This window comes from Pelobates fuscus, chromosome 9 (genome assembly GCF_036172605.1).
Source record: "Pelobates fuscus isolate aPelFus1 chromosome 9, aPelFus1.pri, whole genome shotgun sequence".
NCBI classification, from domain to species: Eukaryota; Metazoa; Chordata; class Amphibia; order Anura; family Pelobatidae; genus Pelobates; species Pelobates fuscus.
This window is the reverse complement of record NC_086325.1, coordinates 146155890-146169165: the sequence shown is the minus strand read 5'-3', so window position 1 is coordinate 146169165 and position 13276 is coordinate 146155890. Positions and strand designations below refer to the sequence as shown.

At 43.7% G+C, this 13276-nt stretch overlaps 1 protein-coding gene across 1 annotated transcript; it reads left to right on the top strand.

Annotated features, from left to right (window-relative positions):
* The first annotated feature begins 1003 nt into the window (after positions 1–1003).
* LOC134573691 (myosin-2-like) lies at positions 1004–6964 on the top strand. The gene is made up of 3 exons (XM_063433474.1): positions 1004–1214; positions 6643–6786; positions 6908–6964. The coding sequence occupies exons 1-3, from the start codon at positions 1014–1016 to the stop codon at positions 6962–6964; spliced, it is 402 nt and encodes a 133-aa protein (XP_063289544.1). The 5' UTR covers positions 1004–1013.
* The last annotated feature ends 6312 nt before the right edge of the window (positions 6965–13276 follow it).

Here is a 13276-nt window from a genome sequence, read left to right as displayed (position 1 = left end):
CTCCCGAACGAGGACCACCTACATCCCGGTGTGTGTCGACGATTAGAACGTTGAGGCTGCGGTTAACCGCAGGCTAATTGGCCCCTTCAGGGCGGTCTGCGTTTGGTTCACGAAGGGTTGGGACAGCCAGCCAGAGAGCGGTATTCGTACAGCATACTACCCGTGTTTCGTTCCAGGAGTTTTGAAACCGATACCCGCTCGCCTATTCACGAGTAGAAAAGATGGCTGCCATCTCGTGTTCGGGACAAAGGGACAAGAAAAGACTTATATACCAGAGACTGGCTATACCGTTCGTGAGGTCTGAGCACTATTCGTCAGACCCGAGCTATCTAATGAATGGCAGAATGTAAGGGGTATTTAGTAAACTGTTATTAAAATATATTTTTATGCTGTTTTTACATGTTGGAAATACACGTGGGACTCTGGGCACTTGGAGATAATTGAATTGCCATAACCGTTGGAACCATTATCTCCAAGCGGGGCGGGGACTATTTCAAATGATGCAGAGTATTGTCATTGGTCAACTGTATGTATTGTCCCTGTATCCCATCAGGTCCAGAGGGGCCTGTCCCTGGACCTGGGATTTTGCATAAATAACGCTGTCCCTGTGCCATTAAAGCCAGTTCGTGTTTGACCTTCAAATCGCAGCCTCGACTCGTTTTGTGGGAACCAGGGTATCCTATCTAGACTAGAGCTAGTGGGATTGTTTTGTATTCACAGGACTCTGATGATTGCTGAACGGAACAGTGCTTCTTTCTCTCTACATTCGGGAACCAGGACATCCAAGCGGTCCAGCCTACAGCTAGCCCGGAGGTAATCGTAACAAGTCCCAATACATACCAAAAAAAAAAACTATGGAAAAAAAGAAGAATTAATGAAATTACGACTTAAAATATCCCAGAGAAATTAATTTTTAAAAAAAGAATATTGTATTTCCATTTATTATTCTTTTTCCTATAAGCAAAATTCAAGACAGTAAAAATCTCTTCTTACAGGTAACAACACCAGCAACCATGGGTGATGGGGAGATGGCCTGTTTTGAAGACGCTGCACAGTTTCTCCGGAAATCTGAGAAAGAACAATTGGAAGCCCAAAACAGGCCATTCAATGCCAAGAACACCTGCTTCGTAGATGACCAAAAAGAGCTGTACGTCAAAGGTATAGTCACAGCTCGTATAGATGGCAAAATCACCGTAAAAACCGACGATGGAAGGGTAAATATAAAATTGTAGATTATGCTAGCTTTAGTGTACCTATAATCTTAATTTTATTAATGACAGGAGGCGAGTATTTGCTTAAGTCTCTCTTTACTAGAACTCCACAGCAGCACAGAAAACAACCAATCAGAAAAAAGTTAGGTACTATAAAGCTCCCCTCCCCATGCATCATTTCCTCTTTCAAGCTGCGACAAAACAGAATAAAAGGCAGAGAACATCATGGGGAAGAAACGAAGTCCTAGATACGATGAATATAACGATGTCCACCATCCAAGTGTAACCGTCAAACTAGATAGTGTAGATGGACTGTAAACTGAAACGAGAGAAAAACAGAATCGAACAGGTTGATTATCCAATGAAATGTACTCTGAATAAACATGTAGGTACCCAATGTAGCAACCAAATTAACCTAATATGTAAATATCCCAACCCTACTTATGGAAAAAAACAGACATAAGGAACAAGCGACAGGTAGCAGAGACAACAAACAGAGTTGCATACTTACCTGATAATCTAAACTATAACATTAAACAAGGGAGGGACAAGAATGGGTGGGAAATACTCGCCTCCTGTCATTAATAAAATTAAGATTATAGGTACACTAAAGCTAGCATAATCTACAATTTTATAACATGACAGGAGGCTTCGTATTTGCTGTTTCAACGCTCAGTTCACCAATCCAACGCTGTTTGTGTCGCTGGTAATTATTCCAGGAAATATCAGAGTAATCCTAATTGGACATTCCAAATACGATAAATGACAGCCGACGGGTCAAAGAAGATGCCAACCGACGAAGTATCTCAAATACGGAAAAAAGCACCCTCCGCCGGTAAATCCATTGTACGTGGTGTAGCAACCTGTTTCCTAGAAGTCGGTCCATGAGCTGGTAAGCTGACCTATTAGCTACATTCCTGTAGTTGTATAACTTCGAAATCCGATCTAGGACTTAGGGTCGCGAGAAGAAAACTGACACCAAGTCTCAACTCATGACCCGTAAGGCGGCTCCTCCGATCGTGCCAGGGCCATTCCGCGATGCGGCCTTGCAGGGAGATCTCCAATCTCAAGGAATGCACCGAAGACCACCACCAAAATCGCAATAGTAACCGAGGAGGATCTTTCGTACCTTCCTGTCCTACCCGGTGGGGTGTCTCATCCGAGCATAAATTCATAATGCAGGCGAGAGTGTGGCCAAACCAGCCGTATACTAAGTGATTCCAACATTCCAAACGGACTGTGTAAACTTCGGACGCACTCACATAATACCTGAGTTCCATCCGATAGCCGTACCATCTCCAGGAATGTGTATAAAGAAGAGGGAGTCACCCCTCGTTATATCTCTGTGAGAATATCCCTCCATTACAGTAGATAGACTAGAGGGATCCAGTCTAAATATGGATATCTCGCATGACCAGGCAGTCCTCTATATCGAAATCAGTAGCACGGACGTCAGATCTACTTGAATGCAGGAGGGACGCCCCTCCATGTAGTCATCGACGTCTTGCACAGGTACAAGTCTGTGTGCTGAACAAATGGATGGCACCGTAGAGCGTCGAGTGTATGAGAGAGCCGCGCTCTCTACTAATGTGATCAAATAACGTGCTAACGTCCGGCTGATAGCCTGAGCGGGCCGCACCCGTAAATAACCAAACAGTAGAGTCTGCATCCGTGACCGTTCCTCTCTATGAAAATGTTTCCTCCAAACATGACCCCTGTATCCAGCTCAGTCTCTGGCTGAGGTTGAGGGAGGGCTGCGCCCTCCAATAACAAATCAGTGTCCGGTTCCGTATCTGAGAGGGGTTCGCTCTCTGCTCCAGAAGATAAAACATTCTCGGATCGAAGTGATGGAGGGCCGCACCCTCCTGTGATCCAAGCTAGAGTCCCTAGAGACTCAGGGTGACCAACTATAGGGTACACCAAATACGAGTATCAACGTAAGGCTGAGGGAAATCTACGGGAAAACGATGGAAAAACTATCAACTGACCGTCCGGATCCCGTGCGCGCGCGCGGGGTCCAGGCGGACCGTTGGTAGTCTGAGGAAAGCTGGAGACGTTCTCCGCAATCCACGAGTACCCAGGAGGTCGGAGGAGGTCAAGTCCGGCCTCTCGACGACCCGAGCGAAAGGAAAAGGAAGTCACGAAAACGAAAAAGACAACAATAACGTAGATACGAGAAAAACGCAAATTCTATCTCAGCTAGAAGGCAAAAGGCAGGCCGGAAGGCAAGACAAGTAAGCCCCACTGAACAGGGCCAGGAGCTAACCTTACGCAGGGATAACTACCGATAGCTATATGGATACCGGGAGGCAGATACGGAGTTAGTTGATAAAGACAAGGAAAACACCGCGTTATCCTGTAGGTGTCTGAGTACCGGTCCTTGCCTGTGCAAAGTTCTACTTGGAGATGTGCCGTCGCCGGATTGGCGCAAACCGCGGATGTGTGTCCGGGGTCTTCATAGGAAAAACTTGCCCTTCAGGTCTGAGGTTTAGGGCCTTCACCCTACCTACCATATCCAGATGGCCGTATATTGGTGTCCTCTTGGATAGTATGGCAATGGTGCTTGTCCGGACACCTGCCTATTTCCATGTCACTGGTGGGCACTGGCTTCTCCTCAGTGATATTCCCCCAGGCCTGCGGCCAAGAGGGATAGAGCAGGCCCAGCAGGCCAAACTAATGGACACAGAATAGTAGGCCAAGCAAATAGGCACCGACATAGTAGGCCATACAAATGGGCACCGACATAGGAGGCCAATAAATGGGGCACCGACATAGCAGGCCGTGCTTATGGGCACAGAGGCCGTTCTTATGGGCACAGACATAGCAGGCCGTTCATATGGGCACAGACACAGCAGGCCGTTCTTATGGGCACAGACATAGCAGGCCGTTCTTATGGGCACAGACATAGCAGGCCGTTCTTATGGGCACAGACATAGCAGGCCGTTCTTATGGGCACAGACAATAGCAGGCCGTTCTTATGGGCACAGACAATAGCAGGCCGTTCTTATGGGCACAGACATAGCAGGCCGTTCTTATGGGCACAGACATAGCAGGCCGTTCTTATGGGCACAGACATAGCAGGCCGATCTTATGGGCACAGACATGGCAGGCCGTTCTTATGGGCACAGACATAGCAGGCCAATCAATGGGGCACAGACATAGCAGGACAATAAATGGGGCACAGACATAGCAGGCCAATCCTGGGTTGCATATCATTATTATATGAATATATGATATTTATATATAGCGCCATCCAATTCCGCAGCGCTTTACCATGGGTCTTGAATGAGTAATGGGGACCTCTGAGCTTGGGCAGAGTTCCCCAAAAATTGTAGATCCACAGAGCACCCTGTGACCTAGGGTCCCCAGACATCAACCCTTTTAGACAGCGTAATGCCGTGTGAATAACCTGCACCGGGACTGGCAGTCCCCAAATGCCCAGCAGGCAAATAGTGGTATTCCAGTGGTATTGGACATAAGCCGAAGTTGATCCAGTGGTAATAGTGTCCATAAAATCAAGATATACTGACCGACATCCTCCTTAAGCTGTGCAAAGGTATGCACATGTACATACAGATCTGTGAGAATTCTCCTCATAATTAAAGAACATCAGACCACCTGAGGGGTATTGTACCCATGGTCTATCTCTGGAGTAGGGCTAAACCATAGCCAATACAATGAGTCTCCCTACATAACCTGATAGAATATCAGTGTTGACTGGTCTCCCATACCAGTTGAACCAGGGCCAGGTATGTTGGCTTAAAATATCTGTCATGGACAGTGAAATCATACCAGAGGAGACTCACTTGGGACCCCATAGCTGGCCAGACGAAATCTATACTGTGAAACACACACACCTTAGCGCCAACCAGCAGTCTGGCTCTGAACAGAGCCTGCGCACTGAGAGTCGTATATACAAGAAACACCCAGATTGAGATATATACTGCCAGTAAACTCCCAGGAATCCGTGATATATACTGCCATAAAGCACACAGAATCAGTGACACATAGTGCCATAAGGCACACAGAATCTTATATATAGTGCCATAAGCACACAGAATCAGTGACACACAGTGCCACAAAGCACACAGAATCTTATATATAGTGCCAAAAGCACACAGAATCAGTGACACATAGTGCCATAAAGCACACAGAAACTTATATATAGTGCCATAAGCACACAGAATCAGTGACACATAGTGTCATAAGGCACACAGAATCATATATATAGTGCCATAAGCACACAGAAACAGTGATACATAGGGCAATAATGCACACAGAATCTTATATATAGTGCCATAAGCACACAGAACCAGTGATACATAGGGCAATAATGCACACAGAATCTGTGAGATATATCCTGTCATTAAAAGATCTGCACTGTCCTACCAACTACAGAAAACTGATAAGGGTCATATCTGTAGATAAAACTACAGAAACACATTGAGATCCACCGGGGAATCCCAGCAGGGCAACAAACGCCGAGATCCGACCGTGGAAGGAGGAGGGACCGCAAGCAGGCGCCCTTTCTCCAGCCGGTCGGATCCACGTGGCTGAAAGAAACCCGGCCGCGGCGAGGCGGCCACGTGTGTGAGCAGACCCGGTCGCGGGGTGCTCGCGTCAGACCGCGAGAAAACCCCGGGCGCCGGCAGGCTCACACCAGAGCTCGGTGAGTCAGAGGAGGCAGCCAGGTGGCTAGGCCCCTGACACCCCGAGCGGGGCGCCCGCAGCCCCACAGGGGGGGACTAATAGAATGGCGCCAGGGAGTGGGGTGGGAGGGGGGGACAAACCGTTAAATTAGCGCTACCAGACGCAAACATCCCCAAGAACAGGGGAAGCAGGAGAGAAAAACGGGTAGAATCCCGAGATAAAAAACCAAAATACAATACACAACATATAAATAAACGATATGAAGGAAAATCTAATGGACGGACAAATACCATAGACATAAAATATAGATGGGAAATATAAAAATGATATCAAATAATGTAAATACAAAAATACAACGTGTAATAATATAATAAGCAAGGAGTTAAATAAATAGTCTGAAGTAAACTATAATAGACAGAACTAAAAACCAGAAACATAAAATACAATAATAAAAATAACATATAAACAAAAAATATAATTCTAAATAAGTCAAACTAAATCCCAAAGCCCCCAAATAATATTAGCAGGAGGCAGAGGTACTCTGACCTGTACTGATGCGGAGCAGCAAAGAAAGAGGGAATGATGCATGGGGAGGGGAGCTTTATAGTACCTAACTTTTTTCTGATTGGTTGTTTTCTGTGCTGCTGTGGAGTTCTAGTAAAGAGAGACTTAAGCAAATACGAAGCCTCCTGTCATGTTATAAAATTCTAATACTTAACATAACAGCAGTTAAATACTTTGAATTGTGAGCTAAACTGAAACGTGTCTCTTTTTCTTATAGACTCTAACTGTAAAAGACAGTCAAGTTTACCCCCAACATCCCCCCAAGTACGACAAAACTGAAGACATGGCCATGATGACCCATCTGAATGAAGCGTCTGTATTGTATAACCTCAAAGAACGTTATGCAGCATGGATGATCTACGTAAGTTTAGGCACTTTCTCCATAGTTTAGAAGCTGTTGCTTGGATATCTTTCAAGACCTGTGCCATGACACCCAAGAAGTGATGTGGTGTGAATATTGTTTTTTCTCTTGTTTTCTGTAGCGAATATCCTGGATAAAGCATCTGCCTTCCGGTTTCTTGTCCCAGGCCAATACATGATATGAAAAAAGAATCTGTAGAAGAACAATGCCCAAATGGGCCTGGATTTAGACGTATGGCAGTGCATAGATATTCCAGGTTTGTATAGACGGTTATGGGATGGGACGTTCCTTCCAGGAGGTGTCACCATTCTTCAAAAGCTCTTTTTATAGCCAGTAATTCCTTGTCACCCAAGTCATAATTTGATGTAGCTCCTGACAGTCTTTTTTAATTTAATGCAATGAGGTGACTGGTGTATGTGTCATTGTTTCTTTGTGACAGGATGGTGCCTGCTGCTATATCATAGATGTCAACTTGTGTTGTTGTAGATGCTTCAAAACCTCCAACATGTGGTATCGATGCATCCGTAGATCAGGAGAAAAGACTACGATATTATCCAGATAGACAACCACATATCAATCAAGGAGATCCCTGAAGATGTTGTTGAGGAAGTGTTGGAATAGGGAAGGAGTGTTACAAAGACCATATGGCATGACTGTTTATTCATAGTGTCTGTAACAGGACTAGAAAGCTGTTTTCCATTCATTGCCTTGTCTAACATTGAGGAGATTATAGGCACTTCTCAAGTCCAACTTGATATAAACAGCTGCAGTCTGTAATCTCTCTATTAATTCAGGGGTTAGGAGGAGTGGATATTTATTGTTTACAGTGATCTGGTTTAATTCCTTGTGGTCCACACAGGGTCTTAGACTACCACCCTATTTCCCCACAAAGACGATGCCTGCTCCTGAGGGGGAAGTAGAAGGTTGGATGAACCCTTTAGCCAAGTTTTCATGAATGTATTTCTCTAAGATGTTTAACTAATTTTTCTGCTAGAGGGTATATCCTACCATAGGGAATAGAAGCCTCAGGAAGTCAATGGGACAATCATATTTTCTGTGCGGAGGAAGGGTGTCAATGTCTTTCTTGTCAAATACATTCATGTGTGCATGATATGGAGAAGGTATGTTCACTTCCCGACCTTTGCACATATAGACGTCTAGGATGGAGTGTATACATGCTTTCGGAGTACTGTCCAGAAGGCATTGGGAGGAATGCCGAGGATGACCAGAAACAGGGGTGAAGTAACCAGATCAAATGCAATGAATTCTACATGTTTTCTTATAGAGACCCGGAATGTTTGGGTCTGCTTGAATAGAGGACCTGATTTTAAAAAAGACCCACCTACAACTTGTATTTCCAAAGAAGTGCTTTTATTGTTTACAGGAATATTCAATGCAATAGCTAATGTTAAGTCTAGAAAACAGCCACTTGCTCGTGAATTAATCAAGGCTCGGCATTCATGGGTGTTCGTGTTCTACTGCAAGGAAAGAGCTATGAATAAGGGAGGTACAAAAGTAACCAGCATGAAAGGTTGAAGTGATCAATGTCTTCGCTTACCCCAGGTGTTTCTGGATTTTCTTTCTTTCTATGCTGCAGTTCTGTAGGAACAGTCCTACCTGCATAGGTTCTTCAGGCTGAGCAGTGTAAGAGGAAGATAGATAACCAGGAGAGAACACCGGTGGTCTTGGTGGAATGGATGAGAAAAAATGCATTCTCATGGTTTCGTTCATGTAGACGTCTGTCTAGTTGAATTGACTGTTGCATAAAGGTCTTCAGTGTTTTGGGGACGCCAAAGTTCACAAAATCCTCTTTGAGAGACTCTGACAAGCCCAAATGGAATTGGTTAATCAATCTGATCTCATTCCATTGGGTTTTAGAGGCAAACCTCCTTAAATCAGCGATGTAATCCTCAACAGGTCTGCGTCCTTGTTGTAAAGCACATATGGCTGTTTGAGTGGTCTCCTGTCTATCTGGTTTATCATACATAGAAGACATGATGGCCACTAAGGAATTCTAACTTTGGATACAGGGATCATTGGCACAAAGGAGAGTCTCCCCTGTATTCACAGGGGAACTGGTACCTTACTCCGCCAACAGTGTATGCAGGTGTTATTCTTCCGATCTCTGCAGGGTCAAAGGATTCCGCAACGTAGTTGGGGAATGTAAAGCAGGTATCCCGCTGGGTCTTGCTCTCTGCTCTCTGGGGGGAGTGTAGGAAAGTGCATTAGCCAGTTCTGGACCATAGTTGCCAGTAATTTGAAGGTCCGGAGGAGCAGTGGTACATCTTCAGGGATCCGTATAGTGATCCAGACCTCGTCTCTATGGACATATAGGCAGAAGGCGTATACCCACCAGTATATGAGGTTATGTTCAGGAAGTAAGGTGGTAACTGGGAAAAGTGCTCTGCGGGCATCTAGTGTCAGGGTGGAGAGGTCTTGAGACAGACTGACCGCGGCATTGCAGAATGGCCATGTTTGTCTCTCGCAAGCTTTAGTCATTATGTGTTCCTTTTGACTGAAGGAGTGTAGGCAGCAAATAACGTTTGTGGTACGCCATCTTGGCGGGGAGGCAGCAGGGCTCGATATGCCTGGTCCAATTTTAATTCCTCAAGGTCTTCATTGTCAAGGATGGTATTAAACAGGGCCTGGAAGACTGACTGTAACGGCACTGCTTAGTTCAAATCTGGCAATTCACGGATCAAGATGTTGTTCCTTTGGCAGTGGTTGTCCAGGTCCTCAACCTGCCTCCTAAGATCTCAGAACATTGTCCTCCGCAGCCCCATGCATGTGGTGGGACTGCCTTAATGACGTCTTCAGAACTGAGACCCTCTTCACCAATGAAATCCCAGCGCAGTTCAGCCAGCTCCTGCCTGATAACCTCCTTGATGTATGATTCCAGGGCTGCTGTGTTGGACTTTGTGAACATTGCGGTGTAGATGGTCCGCAGGTCGGCCCAGAGCTGGATCATATTACTTGAGGGGACGGGTTCCCCTATGTCAGAGGTCCCCGGGCTGCTGGAAGCAGGACTGGATTTCCGTGGTCAGAGGCCGCAGTGTCTGCAAGTTCACCGGGAGTAGACAGGAAGTCCCATTCTAGTGGGCGTCTGCTGATGGAGGGGTGGATGGGGGGTGTCCCCCTTCTTCTTGCGACCGAACTGCAGAATATATGGAGGGTATTTCCCTGCTTTTGTCGATTCAATAAACCGAAGCTAAGGCTTTAAAGGGTCATCTTGGTCAAGCGTCAGGCCACACCTTCCAACTTTTAATTCACAAAGTTACTGATAAACATAAACTCCTAATTGACTTGTAGTTGTATATTTGCTTTACTTTCTCCTTTCTTTTTTATTTTTCCCTTGTTTCTTTCATTTGTTGTTACAACTTCTCGAAAAGACCAAACCCTGCTATCAATTTAATTTGCACCAATGCCTTTATTAGCTTTTTAATTCTAAAAAAAAAAAACTGAATCAGTCTTTAAAAACTCCTCTTACATTCTTACTTAACTTTTCTTCTTTAGACTAAGTACATTTCTTGTATCCATTGTTTGAGCGTCTGAGGTTTTTGAAAAGTCAATTTTTGGTTCTCGGTACTTAGATCTATTTGTGTGGGGACGCTCCATGCGTACTTTATATCCTGTTTTCTCAGTGTAGACGTGTAGGATTTCCTACTGAGTCTAGTCTGTGAAGATAGGTCCTGCCGTCCTGGTAGATTTTTTATTTATTGTTAAGGCGAATCCTTCAAATCTTTAGTAGCAATGAAACGCATGAATTGCGACTTAATACCAGTGAAGACAGATAATCACGCATTTTTGGGAAGTGATTCGGAACGTTGCTAGGCTTCAGTACACCGTCTCATCTTACAATACTATTAACATCACTGTTTAAAGATATTAATTATTCACATAATTTAAAGAGATCTTTACAATAGTCTTCTAGCTTAGGGCAGGGATAGGCAACCTTCGGCTCTCCAGATGTTTTGGACTACACCTCCCATGATGCTTTGACAGCATTATGAGTGTAAGAGCATTATGGAGGATGTAGTCCACAACATCTGGAGAGCCGAAGGTTGCCTATCCCTGGCTTAGGGGATATAATGTTTTCAGGGATACCTCTAATTTTGAGGTGATTTCCCTCTATCGTACCTATATGCCGTGCTTTGAGGCATCATCAGCACCTGGCAACATTTGAGCTAAATGTAGCATTCTTCTACATCATCATGCACCCTCCTCTCCCCCCAAAGTGACATCGACACAAACATATTCTGTGTATGATAATTCAGCCAATCCTGACTTGCAACGCCTATTTTGACAGTTCCTCTTTGTTCATCGATGTCCCAATCTGACATTTTCTCTATTTTCCTTGTGCTAATATTTAAACATCAATTCTCTTTTCATTGTAGTATACATCCCTGTATGACGATTAGAACTTAAACACTATCGTTCAACTTCGCTATCACAACAATTCACCAGATTAAAATAAATTCAAAGTGAATTTTAAATTGCAGGCCAGAAGAATCAGAAAGATTCACAATGTCATCCATGCTTGGAGTTCTGGGACTGTATATGATATTCACTTTGAATTACAGACAATTTATGCTGACAAAACACAAGCAAGCACAGTGAATGCATAGAATAGCATCCCGACATGGGTGATAGGGCTATTATATTTAGACATGCCTGGAATGTACATTTAAGACTCTTAGTATGAATGTAAATTAATAATTAAAGGTTAAAGAACACAGATGTATGTTGTGCTGCTTCCATCAGCTGTTCGGAGTCTCAGAATATCACTCTAAATTATATGCAGCAGCAAAGCTATTTCAGAGACCTTTTTTATATTAAGATAAATGCTTGGGAATATTGTGGTCCCCCCTCCCCCCCAAAAAGCCTGTCTATTATAATGTATAATTATGCGTATCTACATATTTGAAATTAAGGACTAAACTGTCAGAATTATTCAGTACAATGAGAATTGCAGGGAAATTCAACTTGAATTTAAAATATTGGGCCAAGCTGACCTAAAATCTGAAATTCACTTTGAAAATACATGGGGTACAATTTTGGGCACCAGATTTAACCCCTTAAGGACACATGACGTGCGAGACACGTCATGATTCCCTTTTATTCCAGAAGTTTGGTCCTTAAGGGGTTAAAGAACAACATTGAAGAACGGGAAAAAGTAAATTGTTACTTTAAAGTAAAAAAAACCATAAGGATATGGAGTTATCTACCCAAATAGGTGTATATTTTTTTAAATGGTCTGGATATTTTGTTTTTATAAATAGAATATTAAGGGATATAAATAACATGGATGTGAATAGGTTGATCTAAAGAGAAATATGCTTGCCATGATGGAGTTAAGACGGATTTCCCCGTTTTTTTTTTTTAATCATCAGTATACAAAGATTTATTATAAAGGTTGACCTCAATGGACTTGAGTCCTAGATTATTATTATTATTGTCAATCTTTCTTTTATTGAGGCAGGAGTTCAATGGGGTACAGAATAAAGAAGAGGGGATGCCTGGCATTTGTACAGGATGGGATCACGTTAACACAGTAGTACATCTCCCACGAATGGCAGCCCCATTTTATATTAAGCAAGCTTTCCAGAAAATGAATAACACGTATAATAGTATTTGTTGCTAATCTATAGGTTTAAAGTACAAGCCATGAATCATTGAGTTATACAGACTTAGGGAATATGCAACACTAGGCTATTGGTTAAGTAGAGTTTAAATGTTAGACAGGCTGAACCGTTGCATCTCGGTTACCTAAAGGCGCATAGTATTGATAATAAAACATAAAAAGTACAATTGAATTGCTAAGGCAAGTTGGCAATGTAGTATACATCTATCTGGTAGGCGGCGTTCGTAGATCAGCTAGGGCATGTTGACTAGCCTGTCAATCTAAGAAAAGGTCTGTCTAGTGGCATATGCTAGATCGTTGTTAATCTATGTACTCAAGACAGGAAATATGTCCACAGTGAAGGCTAATCTTTTCTCCAAGAGTGTTATACATGCTAAACCAGCTAATCAGGTCAATATACGTAGCACTATACATGCTAAGGCTGGCCTGAGGGGACTGGGTGGTGTTTTATTGGGATCTATGTAAGGCTGTCTGATGGTGCCTTCCGTCAATAATACCTGTAGAGGCGTTGTAATTAAGTCGAATAACCCAGACTGCCAGATAGGTGCCGTTAGCAATAAAAAGCATGTTAGTTGAACAATGCAAGTTGTGGCTGGTTATGGGTCTCTAATTAAGATTAACCACATACTATTCTCGGCCCCGCCATCCAATTAGCTATACCAGTATTAACTGCAGAAAACATTATGGTGCATCTGAAAGAAACCTTATGGGTAAAACCCTCCAGGTATGACAGTGTGTCACTCTCGGCTACTTGGAGCAGTCCAAAGCACCGAGCGCAGCAAGCGTCCATGCATTTATTCAGCCCACCCCACACGGAGGAATCGTACTGTAGTATGCGGGGTCTAGTCC

Excerpts from the sequence above, each read along its gene's own strand:
- LOC134573691 (XM_063433474.1), top strand. The coding sequence starts at position 1,014 with ATGGGTGATGGGGAGATGGCCTGTTTTGAAGACGCTGCACAGTTTCTC. Across the intron at positions 1,215-6,642 it reads TAAAAACCGACGATGGAAGG|ACTCTAACTGTAAAAGACAG; the intron begins GTAAATATAAAA and ends TTTTTCTTATAG. Across the intron at positions 6,787-6,907 it reads ATGCAGCATGGATGATCTAC|CGAATATCCTGGATAAAGCA; the intron begins GTAAGTTTAGGC and ends TGTTTTCTGTAG.